This window comes from Odocoileus virginianus, chromosome 26 (assembly GCF_023699985.2).
Source record: "Odocoileus virginianus isolate 20LAN1187 ecotype Illinois chromosome 26, Ovbor_1.2, whole genome shotgun sequence".
NCBI classification, from domain to species: Eukaryota; Metazoa; Chordata; class Mammalia; order Artiodactyla; family Cervidae; genus Odocoileus; species Odocoileus virginianus.
The window spans coordinates 26,150,888-26,176,687 of NC_069699.1; the positions used below are offsets into that span (position 1 = coordinate 26,150,888).

The 25,800-nt window shown below is 40.8% G+C and overlaps 1 protein-coding gene across 1 annotated transcript in view; it reads left to right on the forward strand.

The window, feature by feature from the left end:
* Positions 1–21,448, forward strand: part of SHQ1 (SHQ1, H/ACA ribonucleoprotein assembly factor) — a 98,304-nt gene extending 76,856 nt beyond the window's left edge. Inside the window, 2 exon segments of the mRNA XM_020888998.2 lie at positions 20,535–21,023; positions 21,025–21,448. Coding sequence (XP_020744657.2) covers positions 20,535–21,023; positions 21,025–21,112 — 577 coding nt within the window. The 3' untranslated portion in view covers positions 21,113–21,448.
* Positions 21,449–25,800: the final 4,352 nt, after the last annotated feature.

Genomic DNA, 25,800 nt, shown 5'->3' on the forward strand with positions numbered 1-25,800 from the left:
GTGTATGCCTGTACTTAGTCAAATGATATCTTGGAGCCACTTTTTCATTCTTATTTTTAGTAATCAGTAATTTTTGTAGATAGTAATTTGGGTCTATTGGACATCTTGGCAACTCTTCAGTTCTAATTATAGCAGAGTTTTTGCCTGTATGTTTTGATGCTAAAGTGAACATAGGATTTTAAAGAGATGTCCAACAAACTAGTTGAGTCCTAGTTTTTGAAAGTCATGGTTACTACCCTAAAATAGAGAACCAAGTGTAATTGTATCCTAGAAAATTTGATTTGCATAAAAGTTTGGTCAAGGATTGTGTCCCCCAACATAGGAAAGATTCTTCAGTAGTTCTCCTGGCCAGTGCAGTCTTCCAGCATCTCGTTTCACATGGGTGATAAGCTCTCTGAGTACCCAGCTGATGTCACTGCTTCCTGGGAGCCAGCACACAGCAGGTGCGTGTGTTAGAAGCCCAGGCTACCCCCGGATTTTCCCTCTAGTATCAGGCACGTGTTGCCCTGTGAGCCATGGTAAAGTGTGGAGAGTCTTTTAAGTGTGAAGAGTCCTGGCTTAGCCTGTGTGGCTGAAGAAAGAATCACATGGGCTCATGCATGTGAACGCAGCTTGAAAAGCCTCCAGTCTGGTGCTTGTATGGAATATTCATGCTCCAAGTTGAGGTAGCCCAGTGGGTCTTAGCTTTGTCTAGGTCTCATCTTTGTCACAGAAAATTAGGGTTTTAGATTTTAATTATGTGGTCCAATTTTATATTCATAGCCTTCCAAGGCTATTTTAGTGTAAATTAATTAAAATAAAATGCAATTTGGGATTCAACTCCTCAGCCACACTGGACATTTCATTGCTCAGTTGGCACGTGTGTCTTGTGGGTAGCATATTGGATAGTACAGATCTAGGATCATGCATCATTACATGAAGCTCCGCTGGATGACCCTGGGCTCAGTAGGTTCCTTCCAACCTGCAGTTGTGTAGACCTTAACAGAGTAGCTTGCTCAATCCTTAGGAGAATTTTTTTTTTTAAAGGAGAATTGATTGTGCCTCTAGTGCCCTATCCTTCATTCATATCAGATGCATGGATCTGCTGTAATCTTTGCCCTTGTTTCCCTGGTGGCTGAGCATGAGGTCTTCCTATGTCATCTTTCATTGTTTCTTAGCAGAGAAAATTTCGCTGTAGAAGGATACATTCTTGAGCCCTCAAGTAGTTTTATATAGCTTATATTTATCATATGAAATACTGTAAAATTCTGGCAGAATTTTTCTCCTCTTTTCCTAAACCTCTGGGTCTTCCTTTTTAGAAACAAAGTCGCATGTTGTCACGTCCCATGAACATGGGACTGCACAGGTAGACTATCAGGCTTAGGTGAAGGCAGGTAGGAGAAGCAGTTGTCTAGGCATAGATACATGATCTGTGTATCTGGAGATTAGACAACCACATGGGAATTGATATCCATATGGCTCTTAGGACTGGAAACAGGGAGTCAGTTTGAGTGCTATACTCTGTGGGCTGGAGGCTCAAGCCGGGAAGAAATGGATTAGTATAAAGAAAGAGTAAAGCCAGGTCCCAAACTTCAGGCTGTTCAGTGTATTTGGTCTTTTTGTCACCTTTCAGTGAGGTCTTTTCTAAACACTTATAAAAATGGAACCTCCTCTGTCCTTAGCACTCCTAGGCCGCTTTTTAGCTCTCTCTTCCCCATAGCACTTACACCATGTGGCACATTTATTGTCTACCTTTTCCTGCAAAGTATAAGCTCCATGAACACGAGGATCCTTATGTGTTTTGCTCAGTCCTTGGGCACATAGTACTTTCAGTAAATGTTTATTGAATGAATGAATGAATGAAAAAATTCACCTGCTACATTGTTTCATTGAGACCTGTAGGCAGAGGTTACTTGTAGGACGGTCCAGGTGAAGTAATGGGTGGAGGTTGGGGAAGGCAGGCAAGGTATTGGGGCTATTTGGACGGCAGAGGGATCAGGGCAGACTTTTGGAGCCTGACCTTGGTAGCAGTCCCTGTGGACGTTGAAGATTCTGCACAAGATAGCAGCTGACCTTCGCTTTGTAGACTCAGGGCAGAGAGATAAGGTATTTCTGAGACTGAGCCTCAGGATTAAGCTGGCCTAGAAGAAAGGGTCGCAGGGAGAACCTTGAGCCAAAGGGCCATTAGAGAAGGGTTCCTTGCACCTTTGACCTGGAGCCATGGTTGCTGAGTGGCTGCAGGCTGAAGATTCAGGTTTATGCTCCAGGTAAGAGAGGGCTAGGACAGAGCCTGTAAAGGGAAAGCAAATGCTTTACCCTCGAGAGCTGACCCCCAGGACTCAGGGAGAGCCTCATGCTGCTCCCACCCTCCCAGGTGTTTGATCAGATTGAGTCAGTGATGTTGAAGCCATAAAGTGTAAGGTCATAATCTTCATTCTGATGAAGATGATGGTCACAGCTATCTGACTTAATGCTTCTGAGACTTTATTGAGCAAACAGGTCCCCTGGGAGCTAGTTAAAATGCAGATTCTGATTTTGTAATTCTAACAAGTTCTGGGGTAATACTGCTGCTACTGGTCCATACTTTAAGTAGCAAGGGACTATACTTTAAGTAGCAAGGCTTTATTAAAGAGAGAAGCTAAATATGTCATTGACATCAATTGCTCTTATTAAAACTATTTTAAAATTCCCCTTAGATGGGCTGGGGGGTGCCACTTGAGAATGTTCTGATAGGCAAATGCTTTTCACTTTAGTTGAAGTAATTTTTGAGAGAATATAAATAAGCATTAAGAAAATCAGCCTTCCCCAATTTTGATTTTCTGTAGATGAATGCTTGTTGGCACTGTTGTCCAGTCTGGCTTTCAAATCCAAGACTTCCCAAATCAGTCACTGAGTACTCCAAGCCTGAATTGAGTGGACTTTTATGTCTATTCCCTTCATGCAAGAGGTGGTTGTGCGCAGCAGGATGTAGTGTGGTGTGCTGAGCCACTGACCAAGCTGGTCTTGACATGGTCCTGGATTGGGGTTAGGAGAAATCTGTTCTTGTGACGCACAGGAGTTGGTGGCACCTGACTCACACTGAAGGCTCTCCATGCTTTTATCAATATTTCTGTCTGGAAGAATTAAGAGAGAGAGGCAGGAAAGATGACTTGAAACCATGGGCATTTTGGAATTTGTGTTCTGAGAGTCAGGGTCTCTTATAAATAGACCCTCTTCCATGCATCTCTCCTTTCTGCCACATACCAAGATAGAATGTTTAGTTCCTGTGGAATGCAGTCAACCTGTCCCATGGTCTGAGGATGGAGCCATGGACCAATGGTGCTGTTCTCCTTGTTCTGTGATGCTACCATTCCCATGTGCTTCTTCCTGTTTTTCTACCCTGGACTGCTTCTCATAGTCCTTGAGACCATTTCAGTTTAGACGACCTGTTCTGTAAGAGCAAACCTTGTCTACTGTCTTCACTTTGTTACCACCATTCCAAACCTGAAATGGTTGACCCCTTCTTCTGGTCTCATGGCCAATACCTAGTTATAGTCACCTTTCATCATTTACAGAAGTATGTTATATAAAGTTGTTGGCAGACACTCAATTAGCAAACTTGCAACTATTGAAATACACGGTTAGTTTCTTGTGAGCCTCTGGTCACAACATTTTCATCAACCAATCAGTGCATAGCCTTGTTTTATTAGTGTTTCTGCTTAAAGACACTTTATTTCATATATACCAATATTATTGATTCATTCACAGTGAACTCATGGCCAACAGCACCATAACTCATGCCTGAACAAAGCTTATCTAAGAACATATGTTTTCTTCATAAGACACATTCTAGGCTTTGGGCAGTAGACAACAGTTCAACATTGAACTTGGAGACCATGATATACAGGAAAATTGTCAACAAAAGCCCCCAGATGCAAAAACCATGGCACTAAATTGACCGTGAAGAAGGACCCTATTTATAGTATGAAAACTGAAACAAGAAGGTAGAGCTGTATCCAGTCATCCCTCAGGATATGTGTGCTGGGTATTGAAGATGCCCACTGCTCTCTGTGCAACCATGAATGACTACATAAGGCTGAGGAGTATTGATTTTGAGGCTACTGAGAACTGTGACAAGTAGTCAGATTTACCAATATGGAATTTGTGAATAATAAAGCCTGTAAACATTGGTATACAGACTCACACAGAAGGGGCAGAAGAGAAGAAATAACTATTGCTTCTCTCCAAGAATCTGATATTTAAAAATTTAAGATAAGCATTGAAGTAGTCAATCTAGGCTGAATTAGGACTTTCGTCTTACCCTGATTTTAAGGCATAAAATGGTTTTCCTATGGAATTATATGTGGGAATAGACTGTCTCTTCAATGCCTGGGGCACCCCAGGCTGATCCTTATCATAGATGTCCTTCACTCTCGTAGGATATCTTCTTCCTTGCCAAGTTCAGACTAAGATGATATGATCCTCAGAGCAAAGACAGTGTTTTATATTCACCATTACATCCACCAAACCTGGCGCATAGAAGATGGTCAATAAATATTTGTCAAAAGACTGACTTTGGACCTGGGCACTGCAGCTCAGTCTGCTTGCTTCTGGTCTGTGTCCACCACCCCGTGACCTCAGTTCTTCAGTTCTGAAACCAACAAAGTTCTGAAAGCAGAAGTATTTTCAGGGCAACGGACAGTACAACCTGACTGACCTAAATTCAACTGGTGACCTGAGGCCATTTATAACATTTATTCAACTTGGAGTGACTAACCGTACATCTTGCATAGAAATATTAGTCTATGTGATTACAGATTGTTGCTGGTGGTGTTAAGTAATGCATAGTATAATATTACAGGTCCAGAATCACCTTTCTGATGGTATAAAACAAACTGGAATTTTGGAACTCATCTAGGTCCAAGAGTTTCAGATGATGTCTTATTCACTTTTACTGTTATTTAGGGATTTTCTGTAGAAATTTTATATAAGAAGCAAATTTATTTAAAAACAAATTAGAGACATAAGTGAGTATGGCCTCTGGAAGATGAGGAGATGGTTAAGTGATATAATCTGATAGCTTGCTTACCTCCTGCAGGAACAATGTGTAGAGTAAAGTCCCAGAGTAAGTTTGAAGAGTGGTGAGAATAGTTTCTTATGTGAAATTGGAAGCTTAAATCATAAAAAGTGAAGGAGTTGATAAATCTTAAGACTTTATCATAAATATTAAAAATGTGAGTCTTTTATTAGAAAAAAAGATTCCTTGAATTTCAGGACATACTTGAAAGATTGACCATAATGTCCAAATCAACTATCATTTCACAGAAAAATGTATTTGTAAAACATTCAATTCAGTTCAGTCAGTCAGTCATGTCCAACTCTTTGCGACCCCATGAACTGCAGCACACCAGGCCTCCCTGGCCATCACCAACTCTCAGAGTTTACCCAAACTCATGTCCATTGAGTCGGTGATGCCATCCAACCATCTCATCATCTGTCTTCCCCTTCTCCTCCTGCCCTCAATCTTTCCCAGCATCAGGGTCTTTTCCAATGAGTCAGCTCTTCGCATCAGGTGGCCAAAGTACTGCAGTTTCAGCTTCAACTTCAGTCCTTCCAATGAACACCCAGGACTGAGCTCCTTTAGGATGGACTGGATTGGATCTCCTTGCAGTCCAAGGGATTCTCAAGAGTCTTCTCCAAGACCACAGTTCAAAAATATTAATTCTTTGGCACTCAGCTTTCTTTATAGTCCAGCTCTCACATCCATACATGATTACTAGAAAAACCATAGCCTTGTCTAGATGGACCTTTGTTGACAAAGTAATGTCTCTGCTTTTTAATATACTGTCTGGGTTGGTCATAACTTTCTTTCCAAGGAATAAGCATCTTTTTTAATTTCATGGCTGCAGTCACCATCTGCAGTGATTTTGGAGCCCAAAAAAATAAAGTCAGCTACTGCTTCCACTGTTTCCCCATCTATTTGCCGTGAAGTGATGGGACCGGATACCATGATCTTAGTTTTTTGAATGTTGAGCTTTAAGCCAACTTTTTCACTCTCCTCTTTCACTTTCATCAAGAGGCAATTTAGTTCTTCACTTTCTGCAATAAGGGTGGTGTCATCTGCATATCTGAGGTTATTGATATTTCTCCTGGCAATCTTGATTCCCACTTGTGCTTCATCCAGTCCAGTATTTCTCATGATGTACTCTGCATATAAGTTAAATAAACAGGTTGACAATATACAGCCTCAATGTACTCACTTTCCTATTTGGAACCAGTCTGTTGGTCCATGTCCAGTTCTAACTGTTGCTTCCTGACCTGCTTACAGGTTTCTCAAGAGGCAGGTCAGGTGGTCTAGTATTCCCATCTCTTGAAGAATTTTCCACAGTATATTGTGATCCACACAGTCAAAGGCTTTGGCATAGTCAATAAAGCAGAAATAGATGTTTTTCTGGAACTCTCTTGCTTTTTCAATGATCCAGCGGATGTTGTTATAAAACATACTCTTCTGTTTAAAAAAAAATTCATAGCAGAAGAACCGCAGTATCAGAGGTTTGCCAAAAACAGTTTTTCCAGTCTGCTTCTCTTCTACTGGTAATAATAAAGATTATTGTAATGAAGCACCTGGAAACGGAATCTGGTTGTCTTTTCTCCTTCTCTAGGGGAAGGGTTTCTTTTTTTAAACCCTGTATAAATTTTAATTGGAGTTGAAACTACAGCCTGGAGTCTTACAAACCTTGGGCTTCTCTTGTGGCTCAGACAGTAAAGAATCTGCCTGCAATGTGAGAGACCCAGGTTCGATCCCTGGGTCAGAAAGAACCCCTGAAGAGGAGAATGGCTACCCACTCCAGTATTCTTGCCTAGAGAATTCCATGGACAGAGGAGCCTTGTGGGCTATAGTCCATGGGGTCACAAAGAGTTAAACATGACTGAGCAGCTAACACTTGTAAACCTTTATACTCATTTAAAAACAAAACAAAACTATCTGGGGACTTCCTTGGTGGTTCAGTGGCTAAGACTTCTCACTCCCAATGCTGGAGGCCTGGGTTAGATCCCTAGTCAGGGAGCTAGATCCCACATGCCACAACTAAGAGTTTGTCTACTGCAACTAAAGATCACATGTGCTACAACTAAGACCCAGTGCAGCCAGATAAATAAATAAATGTTTTAGAAAGCAAGCTTCAGTCTGTACTACACAAATTTGATAAAATTGCTCACTTTGTAGAAAATATTCATATAAGTGATAGATTCCTGGTGGCTAGTTTTCAGGGTTTTAATTGGAAAGATGAAATATTTTTTTAATTAAACCTTTTATTTTGTATTGGAGTATAGTTGATTTACAGTGTTGAGATTGTTCCAGGTGGACAGCAGAGGGACTCAGTCATACATATACATGTGTCCATTCTTCCCCAAACTCCCTTCCATCCAGGCTGAAGCCTTGAAAACAGTATTAAAAAGAAAAATAATACACATTCTTATTTTGTTCTTACTTGAGAAAGTACTAAGGTTGGTCTGTAGATCAAATGCCCTGTTGGGGCTCTGAGTAGATGCCTTTAAAAATGGTATTTGAAATGACCCACAGACAGTGCTTTAACCAATATCATAGGAATCACTTCCATTGCATTGAACTATGTACTTCTGCTAAGAACAGCTTTATGTGGAGAGTATGCTTGTTGAAAGAAATGACTAATGGATCTTTCTCTAGGCATATTTTGAGATTCTCTTTGTGTTTGGTAAAACGTGCCAGGCCTTTTAAAAAGTAGTTTAAGATGAGTAGCGTTGTATTAGAAATCTTGTTGTTTGCCCCAAGGAAACCAGAGCTATCCCTGTGACTCTCTGCACCCTTCTCTCTCTGGCTCTGCCCCCTTTACTTGAACAAATGTTCAGAAGCCTGAGGCTTCTTTTCCAGAACTTGTGTTTGTTAAGTAAGTACAGGTGATAAATATACAAATATTGAATTTTAAAACACCTGTGTAAGTATCACCCAAGTCAAGAGCCACCCAGAAGTCCCTTGTACGTTCTCACATTGTGTTACCATCCATTGGTTTTTGCCTGCTTTGGAACTTTGTGTAACTGAAATAATACAGTGTGTGCTCTTTTGAATGTGGCTTCATCTATTCAACCTTATTTTGGTGAGAAGTCTAACTCAGTATCAGTTTTTAAAGGTCCCTCTGGAGGCACCTGTAGCAAAATCTCTTGGTCATACCCATTATGACCTCATCTTGACTTTATGGCATTTGTAAAGACCCTGACCCTGATGCTGGGAAAGATTGAGGGCAGGAGGAGGAGGGGATGACAGAGGATGAGATGGTTTGATGGCATCACTGACTCAATGGACATGAGTTTATGTAAACTCTGGGAGTTGATGATGGACAGGGAGGCCTCGCGTGCTGCAGTTCACGGGGTCGCAAAGAGTCGGACATGACTTGAGCGACTGAACTGAACTGTTTCCTCAACTGAGGAAAACCCAATGAATCTTATTTAAGAAGAAGCTGAATGCTAAATGCTGCAGCTCCTGGGACTGGCTTCCCCACAGAGGGAGACAAGTTATAGAGCTGTCTTTATCATGTCAGCAGGCTGTACCAGTTGGCATTCTGTGGAGTCATTCTGTGTAAGAATGAGTACAGGAAGGTCCTGCAGGTCTGCCCCTGGAGGTGGCCACTTAGCATAGTGACTGGCCCTCGTGAGGAGGTCTGTTCTGTAACTGTGTCTGATCGTGTTGGAAAGCAGAGGTTCCCAACTTTCTCTAGAGGGCATGTTAACTGTGGTTTGAAGTGTGTGGGAAGAGGCAGAGAGCTTATGTGATATGTCAGACATTTAATAATTCCAGAAAACCCACACCAGGGAGCAGGCAGTGCATGGTTGTCATTCATTTGGTAGAACAAAATTGTCATTAAGAAAATGCAGAATAGTTCTTTTTTGACTGATTCATGCCATTGCAGTATGCATTGGAGAAAACATTTCATTGACCATCATACTTGCGAGTGGATAAATATTCTGAATTTTCAAAGTTTCTTGACTTCCATCATAATTTGGAGAGCTGTGTGCTGCATCGTGTGTGTGGTAAACATTCCAGCACTCAAGTATTTTCCTGCTTCAGTACTGTGAAAACAACACAGTGCACAAACTTTGTGTTTTGTAACCAGGGGAAATCTTAGCATTGAGAACAAGCTTACAAAGAAATAAACACATTAAATCACTTGTCCCAGTCTTTCTTCCTCAGAGGATGCCAGGAAGTTTGGGAGCAGTCATTTTCCTTCTGCTTTCAAGATGGGAAAGTGGAGACAAAAAGGACATGTTTGAAAACGCAGCCAGGACTTGCACTTGTGTAGACCTCAAGACTGTCTTAGAATGCCAAGTTCCTTGTGTGTGAAGAAATTGGAGGACAAGGGGCAGAGCATCCCAGCTGGTGGTCTGTGGCCCCACTGGTGGGTTTCAGGAGAAATGGAGATAATGGCCCCCTCAACCTTCAGGATTGCAGATGGGATGGGAGCCAGCCTGGACAGTTTACTTTTGTGCCATGCCAGATGGAGACTGTTTTTTGTGTCCCAGGGCATGAAACAGCTTGGAAAGCATTGCTTTAAATAGACTCTGCAAGACTGTCTGAGGGGCAGTTCAGCTTAGAACTGAATGAGTAGGAGCCAGCCTACGAAGACTTGGGGGAAAAATGTTTCAGAAAGTGGGAGCATTTGCAAAGGCCTTGAAGAAAGAACGGATCATTGTGTCCTTGGGACAGAGAGAGGGTGGTGAGTGGAGCTCTAGAGCACAATGAGGTGGAAACAAATGGCAGGCAGCCTCCCGGAGAGGCAGACAGGCCCAGAGGGCTGATCTTCTGGGGCCTCATCTTCACTGGGGAAGTCTAGATTTTATCCTGAGTGTTCTGGGAACCCATTGCAGGTTTTAAACAGGGAAACATCTTGATCATTAATGTAGAAGTGTCAAAGCATAGCATTTTAGACTCAGAAACTAGAAACAGACTGATCATTCACTGCATTTTATTATGTGAAGGAAACTTTTCTGTGTCTTGCTGCTGTTGATATTCTTGGTGGTATCATTTATTTCATTTGTAAAATCAGGAACTTGTATGAGGTGCCTTCTAATTTCTTTTTGACTCTAAAGATCTTGATCCCTGTATACATCTCTGTATTAGTTCCCTTGGGCTGTGATAACAGATGACTGAAGCTTAAAAGAGAAGAAATTTATTCCCTCACAGTTTTGGAGGCCGGAAGTCTAAAATCAATGGTTCAGCAGGGTTGGTTCTTTCTACAGGCTTGAGAGAGAGTTGTCCCATGGCTCTCTCTAGATTCTAACTACCAGCCATCCTTGACAGTCCTTGCTTGGCTTGTAGACACAGCACTTCTGTCTCTGACACCATTATCAAATGGTCTTCTCTGTATCGTTGTGTCTTTTTTAATATTTATTTATTATAAATGAAACAAAGATGAATTTTTTTAATAATAAAAGGTACAATTCATAAAGAAGATAGACATCATAAACCATTAGTGTTCCTCATGTCTTTATATGATGTTCTTGTAAGGACACCAGTCCCCCACTAAGTGATTGGATTTAGGGCTCACCCTAACACATTATGACCTCATCTTGACTTTATGACATTTGTAAAGACCCTATTTCCCAAACTGAGGTCATACTGACAGGTTCTGGGGGTGAGAACTTGAACTTATCTTTGTGGGGGGTACATTTCAATCAGAACACCTTCCTTCTGCTACCACCTTCTTAGTGCCTTCTCCCTTTAGTTTATTGACCTCTACTTAGTTTAATGGAATCCAAATAGCCATTTCATCTGAACAGTTAGTAGGTCAAAATACTACACCTCTGTGGTTGAACAGTATGCTCTGCCCCTTTCACATAGATGAAAGGTAGAAATATTGTCAGAATTGTACAAGTCTGACATACCCCCAGATGTCTTGCTTCATGGAATACTTTTAGAGAAAAAAATGGATGGAAGAGATCTGTTTCCACCCCATTTTCCCATATCCTTTTCTGCCCTACAAAAGTCTTTTATTGTTGTTGTTCTTTGTTTTACTTAACCAGTTGTTTGGGTTCACTGATAGATTACATATATATTTCCTGCCTTGTACCAGATTACATATTTATTTCCTGCCTTGTACCAGAAATTATTTAAAGCATCTTTCTTGTTTGAATAAACAAGGTGAGCTGGTTAGGGTTGGGGTAAAAGAAGCGGGGGTAAGGTAAAGACCTAAATGGAAGTGGAGAGGTGAGAAGGAGCCACTGGATTGCTGTATCATGCAAGTGGATCACGGATTGGGACTTCACAACTGCTGGTGTAGAAAGGGAGACCTTTTGACTTGGCACAGTTCCAAAAGTTTCATGAGGCCAGTTTTGAAATTGATTCTGAATTCTAGCTTTGGGGATTACAATGAAGAACATTTCCCTAACACAGTTCTGCTGGGGTGTGGGGGGCATAGAGGAAAATGTGGCAAATTTATGACACTTAACATTTCCATCCATTTGATTCAGTCTGGCATAAATGCAAAATGGTTTCAAGGACAGGATGCAGTGCATTTCTCTCAAACTGTGGACAAGGCGTCCTTCTTAATCTATTTGTCATCCTCATTGTCCGCTTCTTAGGTGGATGCCAGTAGTGAAGTGAATGATAGCTTCTCTGGATTTGGGTAAACCTTCATTCACCTGCTTCATTTACCTACTAACTGTACTTCAGTATGTATAATTGCCATATCAATTTTTAAAAGGTAAACTCTTTTACTTTGCTCTAAAAATGTGTGTGTGGGGGTGTGGGGGGTGTTTGTGTATGTAGTACACCACGTATGTATCATGAGGGGGTCATTCTTTTTGAATAGTCATAATTAGAGTTTCCACTCTTAGAAAATTAAAGAGAACTGGTGATAGCACACAAAAATACACACTATTGATCAAACCATTTAATAAATTTAGTTCCCATCCTAGTATATCACTCTCCTTCCTAGCGTCTCCCCTACTCATCCTGCCAGTATTTTTTTTTTCTTTAACCTCTTGATGATGGTTGATTTTTTTTTTTTTTGAGTAGTGGTATTTCACCTGCCGCCCACAAGGCCGGCGGACCCCGCCCCACCCTCTCGCGGAAAACGGGTGGGGGCCTCCCACTTATTCTACACCTCTCATGTCTCTTCACCGTGCCAGACTAGAGTCAAGCTCAACAGGGTCTTCTTTCCCCGCTGATTCCGCCAAGCCCGTTCCCTTGGCTGTGGTTTCGCTGGATAGTAGGTAGGGACAGTGGGAATCTCGTTCATCCATTTATGCGTGTCACTAATTAGATGACGAGGCATTTGGCTACCTTAAGAGAGTCATAGTTACTCCCGCCATTTACCCGCACTTCATTGAATTTCTTCACTTTGACATTCAGAGCACTGGGCAGAAATCACATCGCGTCAACACCCGCCGCGGGCCTTCGCGATGATGGTTGATATTATATAGTACAAATAAACTGCAGATTGAGAAAAGGACAAGGATTTCACAAAGGCAGAGGAAGTAATATAGAAGCTGGATTTGAACCACACATAGAACTGCTGACAGTGAGGCTTGAATGTGTGGGATTATTAACAACTGAAGCAGAAAATTCTGCAATAATAGTGACAAGTTGAAAGTCTTTATTTTGACTGTTAAAGCATTGATTTGAGTATCACATGATTGAGAGGCCCTTGAACTCATGGTGCCATCATGATTATTTATAAAAACTATCTTACGATTCTGCTGTAAAAGACCAACGTGAAATGTCATACAGTACTATAATAGAATATTCTTAGAACACTTACAAATACAATTAATATTTGGCTCATTCTTTATTTTGAGAGTTAGTGCCTAGTTGTAATTATAACCTACATATGAATATTGTTAAATACTTTCTAAACTTATTTGGATAGTTTGTCATTTTGTCTCAAGGTGAAATCTTCACCTTTTAAAAATCACTTTTTACTATTAAATTTTGACTTCTATTTTATGTTGATCGACTTTAAGTGTTCTTTTTTCATCTTAATTATCTTCCATTAATGAGCATCTCCACTCTCTTTCAAACTTCATGTTCTCCCCAAACCTAAGAAGGTGACCTTATTTGGAGATAGGGTTGTTGCAGATGTAGTTGTTGTTAGTTAAGAGGAGGTCATGCTGGAGTAGGATGGCCCTTTGATCCAATATGACTTGTACCCTTATAAGGAGAAAAAAAGTCACAGAGATGCATTCAGAAGGAAAACAGCCTTGTGAGGAAACCTATGTGGTGACAGAGCATAGAATGATGTGTCTACAGCCAAGGAACGCCAGGGATTCCTGGCAACACCAGAGGCTAAGAGAAAGACATGGAACAGATTGTTCCATTGGAGCTCACAGAAGGAATCAACCCTGTCAGCACCTTGATTTTGGATTTCTAGCCTCTAGAACTGTGAAAGGATAAATTTCTGTTGTTTTAAGCCACCACATTGTGATGGTTTGTTATGGCAGCCGTAGGAAATTAATATAGATTTTCATACCGTGAGTGGGGTGTTACTGTAACAGATACCTGAAATTGTGGGAGTGGCTTTGGGGTTAGGTCATCAGTAGAGGCTGGAAGAGTTTGGGAATGTGTGCATGATGGAAGAATCTTAGATTACTTAAAGAGATAACATAGTAGAAATATGGACGTTAAAGGTGAAGCTTGCAAAGGTTTAGAAAGAAGTGAGGAGAGCTACAGAGAAAGCTTCTGTAGTCTTAGAAAAAAATTTACATATTATCACCTGTAGAATGGTGCTAGAAACAGGAATATGAAAGGTACTTCTAGTGAGATCTCAGATGGAAAAGAACTTGTTATTGCAAACTGGAGGAACAGTGACCCTTGTTACAAGGGTGGAGAACTTGGTTGTGTTGTGTCAGCCAGTCACTCAGTGTGGAGAGTAGAACTTGGGTATTTAGCTGAAGAGATTTCCCCAGTGTTAAAGATGCAGCCTGGTTTCTCCTTGTTAACTAAAGTAGAATGAGAGAAGGCAAAGAGAAATTGAGGAAGAAATTATTGAGTATAAAGGGGTCAGCACTTGATGATTTGGAAACTTCCCAGCCTGTCCACACTTCCCCAGTGCTCAGTGGGTAAAGAATCTGCCTGCCATGCAGGAGACACCGGAGATGCAGGTTCGATCCCTGGGTCAGATACCCTGGAGGAGGAAATGGCAACTCATTCCAGTATTCTTGCCTAGAAAATGCCATGGACAGAGGAGACTGGCAGGCTACAGTCCACGGGGTCGCAAAGAGTCAGAAAGGACTGAGCATTCACTCATCATCATCATGCATTTGTTCACATAACTGTGCTCTGGAATTGGGGCCACAGGTATGGGTGGACAGCCTCTGGCTAAAGAGATTAAGCATATGGATTTTGGATCTGCTCAGCCATCTGGCACAAGTCAGGAATGGAGGTGGGCTCATCCAGGAAGGACATGTGGAGAATTCTCTTGTCTTATGGTGTGCATCCCCTTGACTTTCACAGAAGACTAACAAGGTTTTTGAGAATGTTATAGCAGCAGAGAAACAACCAGCCTGGACTGAGAAGGGCAGAGATGGGATGAAATGAAGGGAGGATTATTCTCAGGCTTCAAAACTGATGGAATTTGACCTACTGCATTGTGAACTTGCTTTAGATTGGTTAACTTTTTTTTAATCCATTTCATTTTTTCCCTTCTGAAATGGAAAAATTTTTTTTAAACACTTGTACAACCGTTGTGTTTTGGAAACAGATAACTTGTTCTTTAGTCATAGGTCTGTGGACAGAGAAATGTTACCCCAGGATAGAGTATACCCAGAGTTCCACCTCAACCTGTTTGAGATGAGAGTTAGATGAAAGTTTGGACCTAAAATTGATGTTGGAATGGATTGAGACTTTGGGAGTATTGAGATGAGTGAATATATATTGTATGTGGGACAGACATGAATTGGGGGTGAGGCAGAGGCTAGAAGACAGACTGCATCGTTGGATAGTGCCTCCCCTTAATTCATATCTTCTCAGAACCCTAGAACATGACTTTGGAAATAGGGTTCTTGTAGATGTAATTAATTGTTAAGATAAGGTCATATTGGTGTAGAATGAGCCCTTCCTTGATCTAGTATGACTGGTATTCTTATGAGGAGAAGAGACACAGAGACACATCCAGATGGAAGACAGCCTTGTGAAGAAACATGCAGAGAGAATGCCAGGTGGTGACAGAAGCAGAGCTTAGGGTGATGTATCTACAAGCCAAGGATTCCTGGCAACACCAGAAGCTACTAGAAAGGCACGGAACAGATTCTCCCCTCAGAGCCTTCAGAAGGAAGCAACCTTGCTCAAACCTTGATTTTGGACTTCTGGCCTCTAGAACTATGAGAGGATAAATTTCTATTGTTTTAAGCCAGCCAGTAGTAGTTTGTTATGATGGTTACTAGTAACTAACAGAGGGAGTTTTGGGGAAAATTGATCTAATGACCCATGGACTAGGTATTGTTTTTCATAATGCAGACCCAGAGAAGGGTATTAAGTCAAGTTGAAAATAGGATGAAAAAATACTAAATTGGTCCATACTCAGTGAGGCCTAAATAACTCTTTGCAGTATTTTCTGTATTAAATTGGTATTTTCTTGTTCAAAGAGATCGGTTGTTTCTGCTAATGACTGAGCTGGAAATGCTTTTCATTCTTTTTTTTTTTTTTAATTGCTTTTCATTCTTACAGAGTCAGGGCAGGCAGTTAGTTCTATGTTCATCTGTGCATGAACTGGTATTTGTCTTTCATGCCTGTTTTCAGAGATGAGTTTCAGCAGCAACTTCTACCTAAAGCTAATGCATTACCTTTTATTTAGATCAGGTTGCATAAATGTATATTAGGCAGGGGAGTTTGAAGTTTGGAACTGGTTCTTTTCAGTAGAGAGGAATTATGATTATATGTCATTGTTATCATTGTCTTTTAAAAAGAATGTTGATATAAGGTTTGTTCCCAGAAAGAGTCTGAGGGGGTGGGGGGTGGGGTGGGTGTGGGTGTGTGTGTGTGTGTCCTTTGAAATTAAAAGCCAAGTCACTGTATTCATCATCTAGTATGAAATGTGTCTGGAGTGGCCTCACTGGAGTCCTGTCCTACATTATCAGTTGCTGGCTCTAGTGTCAGTATGTCATGGCTGGCAGGCTAGCAGGTTTTGGCAGAGGAAATGAAACCTAGTCAGTTACTATGAGATTTATAGTAGACCTGCTATTGCAGGAAGTGGTGAAAAGTTGATTGATAGTTTGAGACAAAATTCTACAGCAAGAAACAGGATGTATGCTTTCTATTTATACCCAGTTTTCTTTTGCCTACATTTCAGGGTTCCTTTTGCACTTTGTTTTGGTGGTTTCATAAAGTTACAGTTCCTTTTTTGCCCCCCTAAAATCAGTTGCCAAATATAAAATAATTGAGGAAATTTTATATCAGCTTAGCCACAGTAAAGGCATGCACCCTTAGCTGTTATTATTACTCTTCATTGGTAGTTGGATTTACTGTAGCTTGTCAGTCTTTAATTTAAAAAAATTTCTCCAAATAGGATATTATTTCACGTGTATAAACAGAATGGAAGGTTTTTTTTTTTTAAGTTATATGGCAGGATTACATTTCCAAAAATTTTCTGAGAAAAATCTGCATTGAATGTAATTTTATTAAAATATGACATTAGTATGATCTATCATGTATCTTTTAAATGCTGAATCTCTCCACTCCATAATTAATACATCTTAACAGATAGGTATTCTTCACGTAGATGTAAAATATACACTATAAGTACAACTAGTAACTCAACATATGTGTCGGTTGAGTATATCCACATGTACCTGGTTTTTGTAAGAACTCTGGCTAACTAATAATGTCATTTGACAAGGCTTTCTGACTTGACCTAGCCTGGTCTGTTTTGAGTGTGACAGTGAAAAGCCACTAACTGCGTTAAATGAGGTGCTTTCTGAAATGGCAAAGCCATTACAGTTAGATTGTAGAGTTTACAAGGAGTGGCAGACTTAGGACCAGCTCCACTTGTGCCGATGTTTGAAAAGAGCAAAGGCGACTCTCTCATGGCTCCGTTTTTTCTCCAAAGGAATAATTTCCTTTTCTGTGAACAGTGACTGCTAAATCATCTGTGTAAAATAATTGAACAGAAACAAACCCGACTTTGATTCCTCAGATTAGTTGGGTCATATTCTATACCAATGATATTTTGAAATTTGAATTAGTTTTTTTTTCTTCCTAGCATTCTTTGAGAGTTCAAAATGCTTATTCTGTTAAGTTCCTATCAGAAGTTTAATATAAATTTGAGAAACTAGATAGCTTGAGGTAGTAAAAGTGGGATAATACGAAATAAAGATGAATCAGGGTGGTAAGGAATAAAAAAATAAATCCACATATGATCCATTTTTAAATACATATTATATAATGGATCATTTTAAAAATAATATACTGCTAAAAGTGAGAAACAAACTTTTCCCTGAAGGATAGGAAGTTACCTCAGCTGGTAACAGGCAAAGATCACTTGACTCATCTTTGCCACTTTCCTGCCTGTTAGAGTTGATACTTCTTAGTCCCAGCATTGTGAGGGATGCTTTCTGAAAAGAGCCAAAATTACCGGTGAGGAACTTTAGAATTCCAAATTTATATAGTTATAAGTGACAGATGTAATATTTTTATAGTAGACAATAATAAAGATCCAAACAGTTTTAGCTTGAGTAGATATATCTGTGGTATTCACTAATATTCACAAAAATAATTCACATTTTTTCCCTCAGATCCTGCAGTCTTTGTAGGTAAAGCTTAGATGTATACTTTGACTGCTGAGCTAAAAAGAGACCCGTCACAGTTTCTGTGGAGAATTCTGGGCCTTATGCAAGTGAGAACTTGCTCCTTGGGAAAGTGTTGAGTGGCATCAAATTGGGAAGGAATCATGGGAACCTCTTCAGAGCCGGAGTATTCCTGAGAGGCCCTGTGGTGGCAGAGAGAGAGTGCTAGAGTTCAGAGATGTGGGCTTCCGCTCCTTATTGGCACCCCCACCCCGCTCAGCGGGGCAAACTTTAGATGGCCTCTCAGTTCCTCCAAACTTCTATTTTGCCATCTGTCATGTGGGGATAAAAATGAAGCTGATTCACAGGATTGTCATAGGAGCAAGTACAACAATGTTTGTGGAATGTCATCCTTCATATATTATCAAAAGTGTTTATTATGGCTGTTAAAAATGTGAGATGTGTAGTCACTGGAGTGTAAAGGCTTTTATTTAAATTTTTTATTTTGGATATTATAATTTAATAAGAAGCATTCTCTTCTTTCCCAAGTTCATGGCTCTTTATCTCTTAAGGCTGTGTGTCATTACCCAGAGAGGACCTTTTTTTTAGTGAGAAAGATGACAGTGAACTAGTCCTTAGGCTGGCAGAGCCTTGCGGCAGCAGGGAGCTTTTAAACTGGTCCACTAGCTCCGACTAGATCCTTGGCAACTGGTAGCCAAAGCTTCAAAATATAATATGTATATCGTCCACAACTGTCTTGGACATGGATGTAGATTCTACTGCAAGCATCTTATTTTATAACTGTGCTTTTAAAGATGTCTCAAACCCACCAGCACTTACCCAGAGTTACAGCCTTTTGGTAGATCATCTACCAACTCCAGTGGATCTCCCCAAGCTTTCCTTTCAACCGCAGGCCATCTTTCCTTTTCTAAGCTCCAGCAATTTCAGCACCGAAACACAGGGTTTTCCTTGTTTAAGAGAAAAGTGCACATCCATGACGGCCATTGTCCTCATCCCACCCAACCTTGGACACTGACTGCAGTGGAACTCTGGGTCCTGATTACACTCTCCAGACCTGGGGCTGGGGTGGGGGAAGCATCCCTGCAGGAATCTTTTGTTATGCTAAATATTTTGAGACAAAGGGGTCTCAGGTATATCCAGGCACTTAGGTGAAAATCCCCATCCATCACTCTATTGAAATGAAGCCTCTAGTCCCCAGTATTTTGGGATGGACTGAGCTTTGACGAATGAATTTATCCTGTGAGCTCAACTCATTCAGTTTGTCCCAAGCCACTCATTTAATCTTTGGAGCCAGAGAAACACAGAAGCCACATCAGCACACTTAATCACTGCTGCTTTTTTTCACTTGTCACACCGGATTTTCCTCCATGGAACAGCAAAGACATCTTTTATGGAAAACTGCAGTATGCCTTACATTGCTTCAAAAAACAAAACAAAAATGCATCTGAGTTAATGAAAAAGTTTATCTGTTCAGTATAGTGTTTATCATGTAATGTTATAAATTTAGCAAAAATATCCTCTGAAATAGCATGAGATGGTTTTCAGTTAAAAAGCAGTCTGTGTTGCTCTCTTATTCTGCTTTTCTTTTCTTTTCTAGTTAAGAATTTTGAATAGGTATTCCATTCCCATAAGCTTAAAAATAAACCATATGCATGAAAAGTCTCCCTTTCACGATCATCCTTCATCTTTCCATCTCCTGCAGTGCCCCCTCTACATAAATATTAGTGTTTTCTGTAGCTCTCCAGAGTTCATGGTTAAGTGTACAAGCAACTTCAAATATGTTTTTGCTTCTTTACTTTTTTTGTGGGTTTAACATAGAAAGCAGCATATACATACAGAAAGTCTTTTGTCATTGTTAAACAGTATGTCTGGGTTAGTCCCTGGAGAGCCTCCTGCATTACGTCACCATTGACTATTCCTTCCTGTGGCTGTTCCACAACTGATCTAACCAGTGCCTTGTTGGTGGACATTTGGGTATTTCTTATTTTGGAGTATTAGAAACACTGCCACAGTAAATATTACCGTGTCCTGTAGCATATGTGTTTAATTTCCAGATGTGGTTTTGCTGGGTCAAGGGTATGTACATTTTCCATTTTGAAAGTTATTGCCAGGTTCTCCTGCATCGGGATTATAGCTGTTTACTCTCTCACCAGCAGTGAATGAAAGCGCCTTTCGTCCACAGCCTTGCTGGCAGTGTTACCAAATGTTTGGATTTTTGCCAATCTGATAAATGAAAATATATCTCAGCATGACTTTAATTTGTATTTCTTTTATTTGACTGAAGTTGTTGAACATCTTTTCATATATTTTCAGAGTCATTTCTATTTCTTTTTGTGAGAATTGTCTGCTTGTATCTTTTGCCCATTTTCCTCATGGATTGTTATCTCTATTTTTAAGAACTCTATTAGGGGAATTAGGCCTTGTTTTATGATATAAATCACAAATACTTTTCTCAACTTTGCATTAGCCTTTTGACTTTTCTTATGGCTTTTTTTTTTAACCCTTCAGAAATTATCTTATTTTTATTAGTTGAATTTATCAATCTTTGCCTTTCTTTTGTGGCTTCTAGATTTGATCATAGGAAGGCCTTCTTCATTCTGGGGTCATAAAGGAAATCTCCTTCATTTCCTTGTAATACTTGTTTCCGTTTTTCCATCTGTATCCTTGATCTGTTTGGGGTTTCATCCTCTGTGCCATGTGAAGTATGGATCCAACTTTATTTTGTCATCTCTTTAAGCTGTGGACCCTGTTATCCCCAGGCCAGTTAATGAATAGTCCTAATAATTGTTCTTAAAATGGTTTTCAAGGTCCAAAAAGTTGGCAGCTCTTGCAGAAGCCTTAAAGAAAGCATCCCTGACCAAGGCCCAGCTGGGGTTAGAACTGGAGGAGCTGGAGGCAGCAGCTTTTCTGGTCCAGGAGGAAGAAACCACATCAAAAGCAGGAGTCCATTCCACTTCTGGGCAGCAGACGCCTTCTTCCAGCTCTGAGACGAGTGGTTCAGAGGAATCAGAGGGCAGTGCATCACCTGAGACTGAGGAGTCAGACTCGGAACAAGAGGAGCCCGGAGGTGGTGAATCTGAGACAGGGCATTCCTTGCTCGGTCCCTTTGTTGAAGAAAGCAGCATGGCCCTGCTTCTTAACGATGGTGGGATGTGCAAAAGCACCACTTTCCTGGGGTCTGATGATGGTCGAGGACAGCCGCTGGCCTCCCCCCGGGCTCCCAGAGCATCTGGGCCTCTGATCCAGGAGCTCGGAGAACAGCTGGAGACTTCAGTTCAGATTTCTGAGCCCAAAGACTGCTGCTGGACAGCAGGGCAGTGCTCTGGAGAGAGAAAGCCGGCAGACACCTGAGGATCAACTCTTGAGTGGTCTCATTTGTTATTGAGAATTATGTCAGATTTGATTTTATTGACTGAATTAAAATTCTTCATTTTCACTTTGTACTTTTCCTTGGTATATACAACATTGTTTGTGAGCTAACATTGACACCAGTTGGTTTTCTTGTTGTACCTTTAAGAACAAAGTTCTAAAGCAAACAGTAATTAATATTATCAGGCTTATTTCATGCAGTATAATTATTTTGAGATTCATCAATGTAGCATGTATTGAGGATTTGTTGTTGTTTTTTCCATATCTGAGTAGTATTTCATTGAATGGACATTTGGGTTGTTTCCAGCTTTTGGCTGTTCCAAATAAAGCTGTTATGAACATTTGTGTGCAAGTCTTTGTGTGGACATATGCTTTTATTTCTCTTAGGTAAATATCTAGGAGTGGAATGATGGAGCCGTATGGTAGGTGTATGTTTAACAGTGTAAGAAGCTGCCAAACTGTTCTCCACAGTGACTGTACCATTTTACACGCCCACTAGCAGCCTGTGAGAGCTCTGCTTCTTTCTCATTCTTGTCATCACTTGGTATCATCACTTGGTGTGGTCCATTTTTACCATTTTAATAAGTGTGAAGTGGTATCTCATTGTGATTTTATTTTGCATTTTAAGACTTCTTATGTTGAGCATCTTTTCACATGTGTGTTTGTCATCCATGTATCTTTGGTGAAGTGTCTGTTCAAATCTCTTGCCAGTTATTTTTGACCTGGGTTGCTTTACTTATTTCTGAGTTTGCAGAATTCTTTATAAATTCTAAATACAAATCCTTAAATGAGTCATCCTTGCATGCCTGATAATCTTTGTTTGGATAAACATTGTAAATTTTACCTCATTGCGTGCTGGTTATATGTATTCTCTTAAGTATTCTTTAGCTTTGTTTTGGGATGCAGTTGTTTGGAAATAGTTTTGATCCTTGTGGGTCTTGCTTTTTAGTTTATTAGGTAGGTCTGAAACAGTGCTCCATCTAGGACAAACAATTTCCCAGTCCTAAGGAAAGATTTTCCCATGCCCCAGGGATTATGTTTTCTCCAGTCCGGCTGATGAAAATAGACACCTGTGTGAATACTGGTCCCTCTAATCCTTTCGCATGGCTCTTTCCCAGCCTCATTTGCAGGCTCTCCTCGGCGAGCAGTTGACCCTCTCCTGGTGTCTGGTGTTCTCCACAGCTCTCACCTTTCCCGTACTCTGTCTTATACACTCTGGCCCCCGAAGCCCCCAGCTCTGTCTCCTGGACTCCAGAGTCCACTGGCTTCTCTCTGGGTTGCCCCTCCCTGTGCAGCCTGGACAGTCATCTGGGACAGTAGGTGAGGCCCTCTCACCCTCCTAGGGTTTGGTTTCCATTCCTCAGGATCACTGTCTTTCATTGCCTGATGTCCGGTATCTTAAAAACCACATTGTTTCACGTATTATCTCTGGTTTTCTTTGTTGGCTATATCAGAAGGGGGGAGGTTAAACCTAGTCCCTGTTACTCCATCTTGCTTAGAAACATATGCTTGCATTAATATTTTATATGTGAATTTCCTCACTTGAGTGTAAGCTCCTTGGAAATGATGTCTGTGTCGTGTCTTATTACCACTGAGCCATCAGCCCGTGTTCTCAGTGCACCATAAATACTTGCTGAATGAATGAACAAATGAAATAAACCAATTTGCTTTGGGGAGGAAATGAAATGCAATCTGATATGTATTAATCTCAGTAGCATTTTTATTTCAGGAAAGGGTATGATCCCTTTTATTCTACTTCTCTGTAGGTTGCGAGTATTTGTATTTCAACTGTAAATTCCAGTTTGTATTAACAGGATAGTTGGGGTGACTGTGCCATTTGACACGCACGTTAACTCCTGAACACTGTAACAGCTTTGTTAGAATGTGTTCAAGACTTTTCTCAGGCTCCCCGGAGAGCTTCAAAATCCCTATGACCATTGAAAATGCATTTCTCCTCAGTAGCACATGACCTGAGGCCAGTTTGAAAACGCATTATCTGTTATTCCTCTCATTTACTACTACTAATGTCAAGTTGAGCAAATCCACTCTTGTCTAAAAATTTAAAGCCGTGGAAGTTTCTCTTTCCATCAACTTCTGTCCTTACTTAGGAATCTAAAGAGGATCTACTTTGGTGAGACTCACCTTGGGTAGAAAAATCTGTGACTTCCTTACTCAGAGGATGGGCAAATGTAATCCTTCCTGGACATCCTCAAAGCAAAGAAACTCACCGTACAAGTCTCATGCATTGGAAAGACAAAGAGAGTGAGCACTTTAATTTTAGATTCCATGTCTGCAGCGTTTCTTTTACCCTATCTTTGCTGAGGGTTGAAACTTTATTATATTACCCTGCCTTTAAGATGAGTTAAGAGCACTATACTGTATCTATAACACAAAACACAGCCAAAGGTGCTGCTTTTAATGTATCTTTTTTTAACTAGATAATTGGTAGGCAACTCTAGGGATCTCTTACAACCATGTGCATTCCCAAGAACCCTGGGTGATGGTGAAAAAAAGTTAGGGAAAGCACAAAGAGAAGGATTTAGCAGTGACTAGCTGCAGCTTAGTGTCAAGAACCACGGTGACAGGGCTGAGGAGATGAGGCATTGAGTCCTAGAGACACAGTTCAGGTGTGAGCAGCCCAACATGGGTACGCCAACCTCGAAACCTCTCTCTTCCTCTTGGAAAGTGAAAGTGAAGTCGCTCAGTTGTGTCTGTTTCTTTGCGACCCATGGACTGTAGCCTGCACCAGGCTTCTCCATCCATGGGATTTTCCAGGCAAGAGTATTGGAGTGGGTTGCCATTTCCTCCACCAGGGGATCTTCCCGACCCAGGGCATCGAACCCGGGTCTCCCGCATCGCAGGCAGACGCTTTACCACCTGAGCCACCAGGGAAGCCTCTTGGAAATAGGAATACTTTTCTTTCTCACCTTACAGGTTAAGGAGACTGTATATTCAAAACACTTTATAAACTAGAAAGTATTAAACCAGCACAAGGGTTTATTATTATTGTCACACTTCCCAGAGCTGCACAGGGCTCTTTTCAGCTACCTGACAACAAGCCACTGGGGGAGCCAGCACTTGGAAAATGAGAGCCCTCTTAATCACTTCTGAGGTGTGCTCGTGGTAAAAGTCTGTACAGTTTAGCAGATTAGATAGAAATATTAATTGTATCAGTGAATCACAGCACTGCCTCATCTGGTTGGAATTATTGACCTATTTTTCTATGTTCTGTCTCTTCTCCCATTATCCTTGAAGAACAATGTGGGGACTTGCTGTGGGCATGATCGGTTTAAGGTGCCAGGGACTATGCTGATATCATCTTTCACTGGCATGGGATTAATTTACAAATGAGACAGGGCTGCTCCCTACCACATTCTAAATTGGTTGAACAGCTGGGAGGTGGTTTTCACACCTGCTAGTGAAAAATCCATTTTGGATGCATGGATCAAATTCTGTTACCAAGAATTGGGCATAGGAGAGAAAGGGTCAAGTTTTCTCAGCCGTAAGACTTTATAAAATTCTAAATTAGAGGGGGCTCCTAGATATCTCTTTTGTTATAAGGGGGTTTTTATTTTCTATCTTGTGACTAGAGATTAACCCATATAGTCAATGGTGACAAATGAGATACCTTTAAAAGAAATGGAAATGAATGAAAGACAATAATAGAAAGGAAACTCTTGGCAGCTTTAGAGTTGTCACACTATCAGAAATATTCCAACTCTTCAGAATGTATTAATTATAAAATCTTTGAAGATGCAGACATCCTTTGGTATAAAATGATCTGTCATGTAATGTCATTGCCTGTCAGGTAGATTGAAGTTAAAGCTTCATAAACACAAATCTCTGTGACTGGTCAGGCGTCTCCATGAAAGCAAATCAAAGATTGCAAATGTTTCCTTAACATCATTCCATCTAAATCCCTGACAGTTTTTGTTGGTGATCGGCTGCTGCCTTTCCCGCCCATTTTCTGAGTGTGTTATATATAGTTTCAATCCATACCAAATGAAGGAAGCATTGATTAGACTTGATTTAAGGCAGCAAGTGATAAATGCAGCTGGAAATTGATTCATGCCTCTCCAGTGACTGGGGCACAGACATCCACAGTTGACACAACTCTTGTCTCAAGGCTGGAGAAAACAAACAGGGAAACACATGTCAAACGGATAAATGACTTGGGTGTTTTGAGCTCTCTGTGAAGGCCATTTGTTTCCTAGATAAGGAAGACTTCTCTCCAAAGTCATGAAAAGATAAGCTGGAGGCAAAGGATGAATGTGAAAGCGGATGCCTGAGCACTTGGAAAAAAAAAACAAACAGAAAGGATGTACCTCCTGGAAGAATCTGGCTACGTGTATCCACTTTCCTTTCCCCTCAAAACATACTGGAAGCAGTAGTTTGGCCATGCGAGCCTCAGTCCTAGCTAGGATCACACACTCAAGGCTCTACCTCTGGTATTTTAAGTATTCAAAGTGATAGGATGTTGCCTCTTAAGTTCTTCCAGCGCAACCTTACCCAGCTGCTCTTGCTAGAGTGAACATTCAGAAGCAGCAGCAGCAGGAACAGCCAAGCAACTTGAGAGCCCTGCCTATAGTCCATCTGGCCTGAAGCTCCAACAGTTTGACCACCAGCCTAGAGATGCCTGGAAAAGAAGAGCCTTGCTGCAACCCAGGGGCTCCCATGGAGCCTTACCAACTGTACAGTTTACTG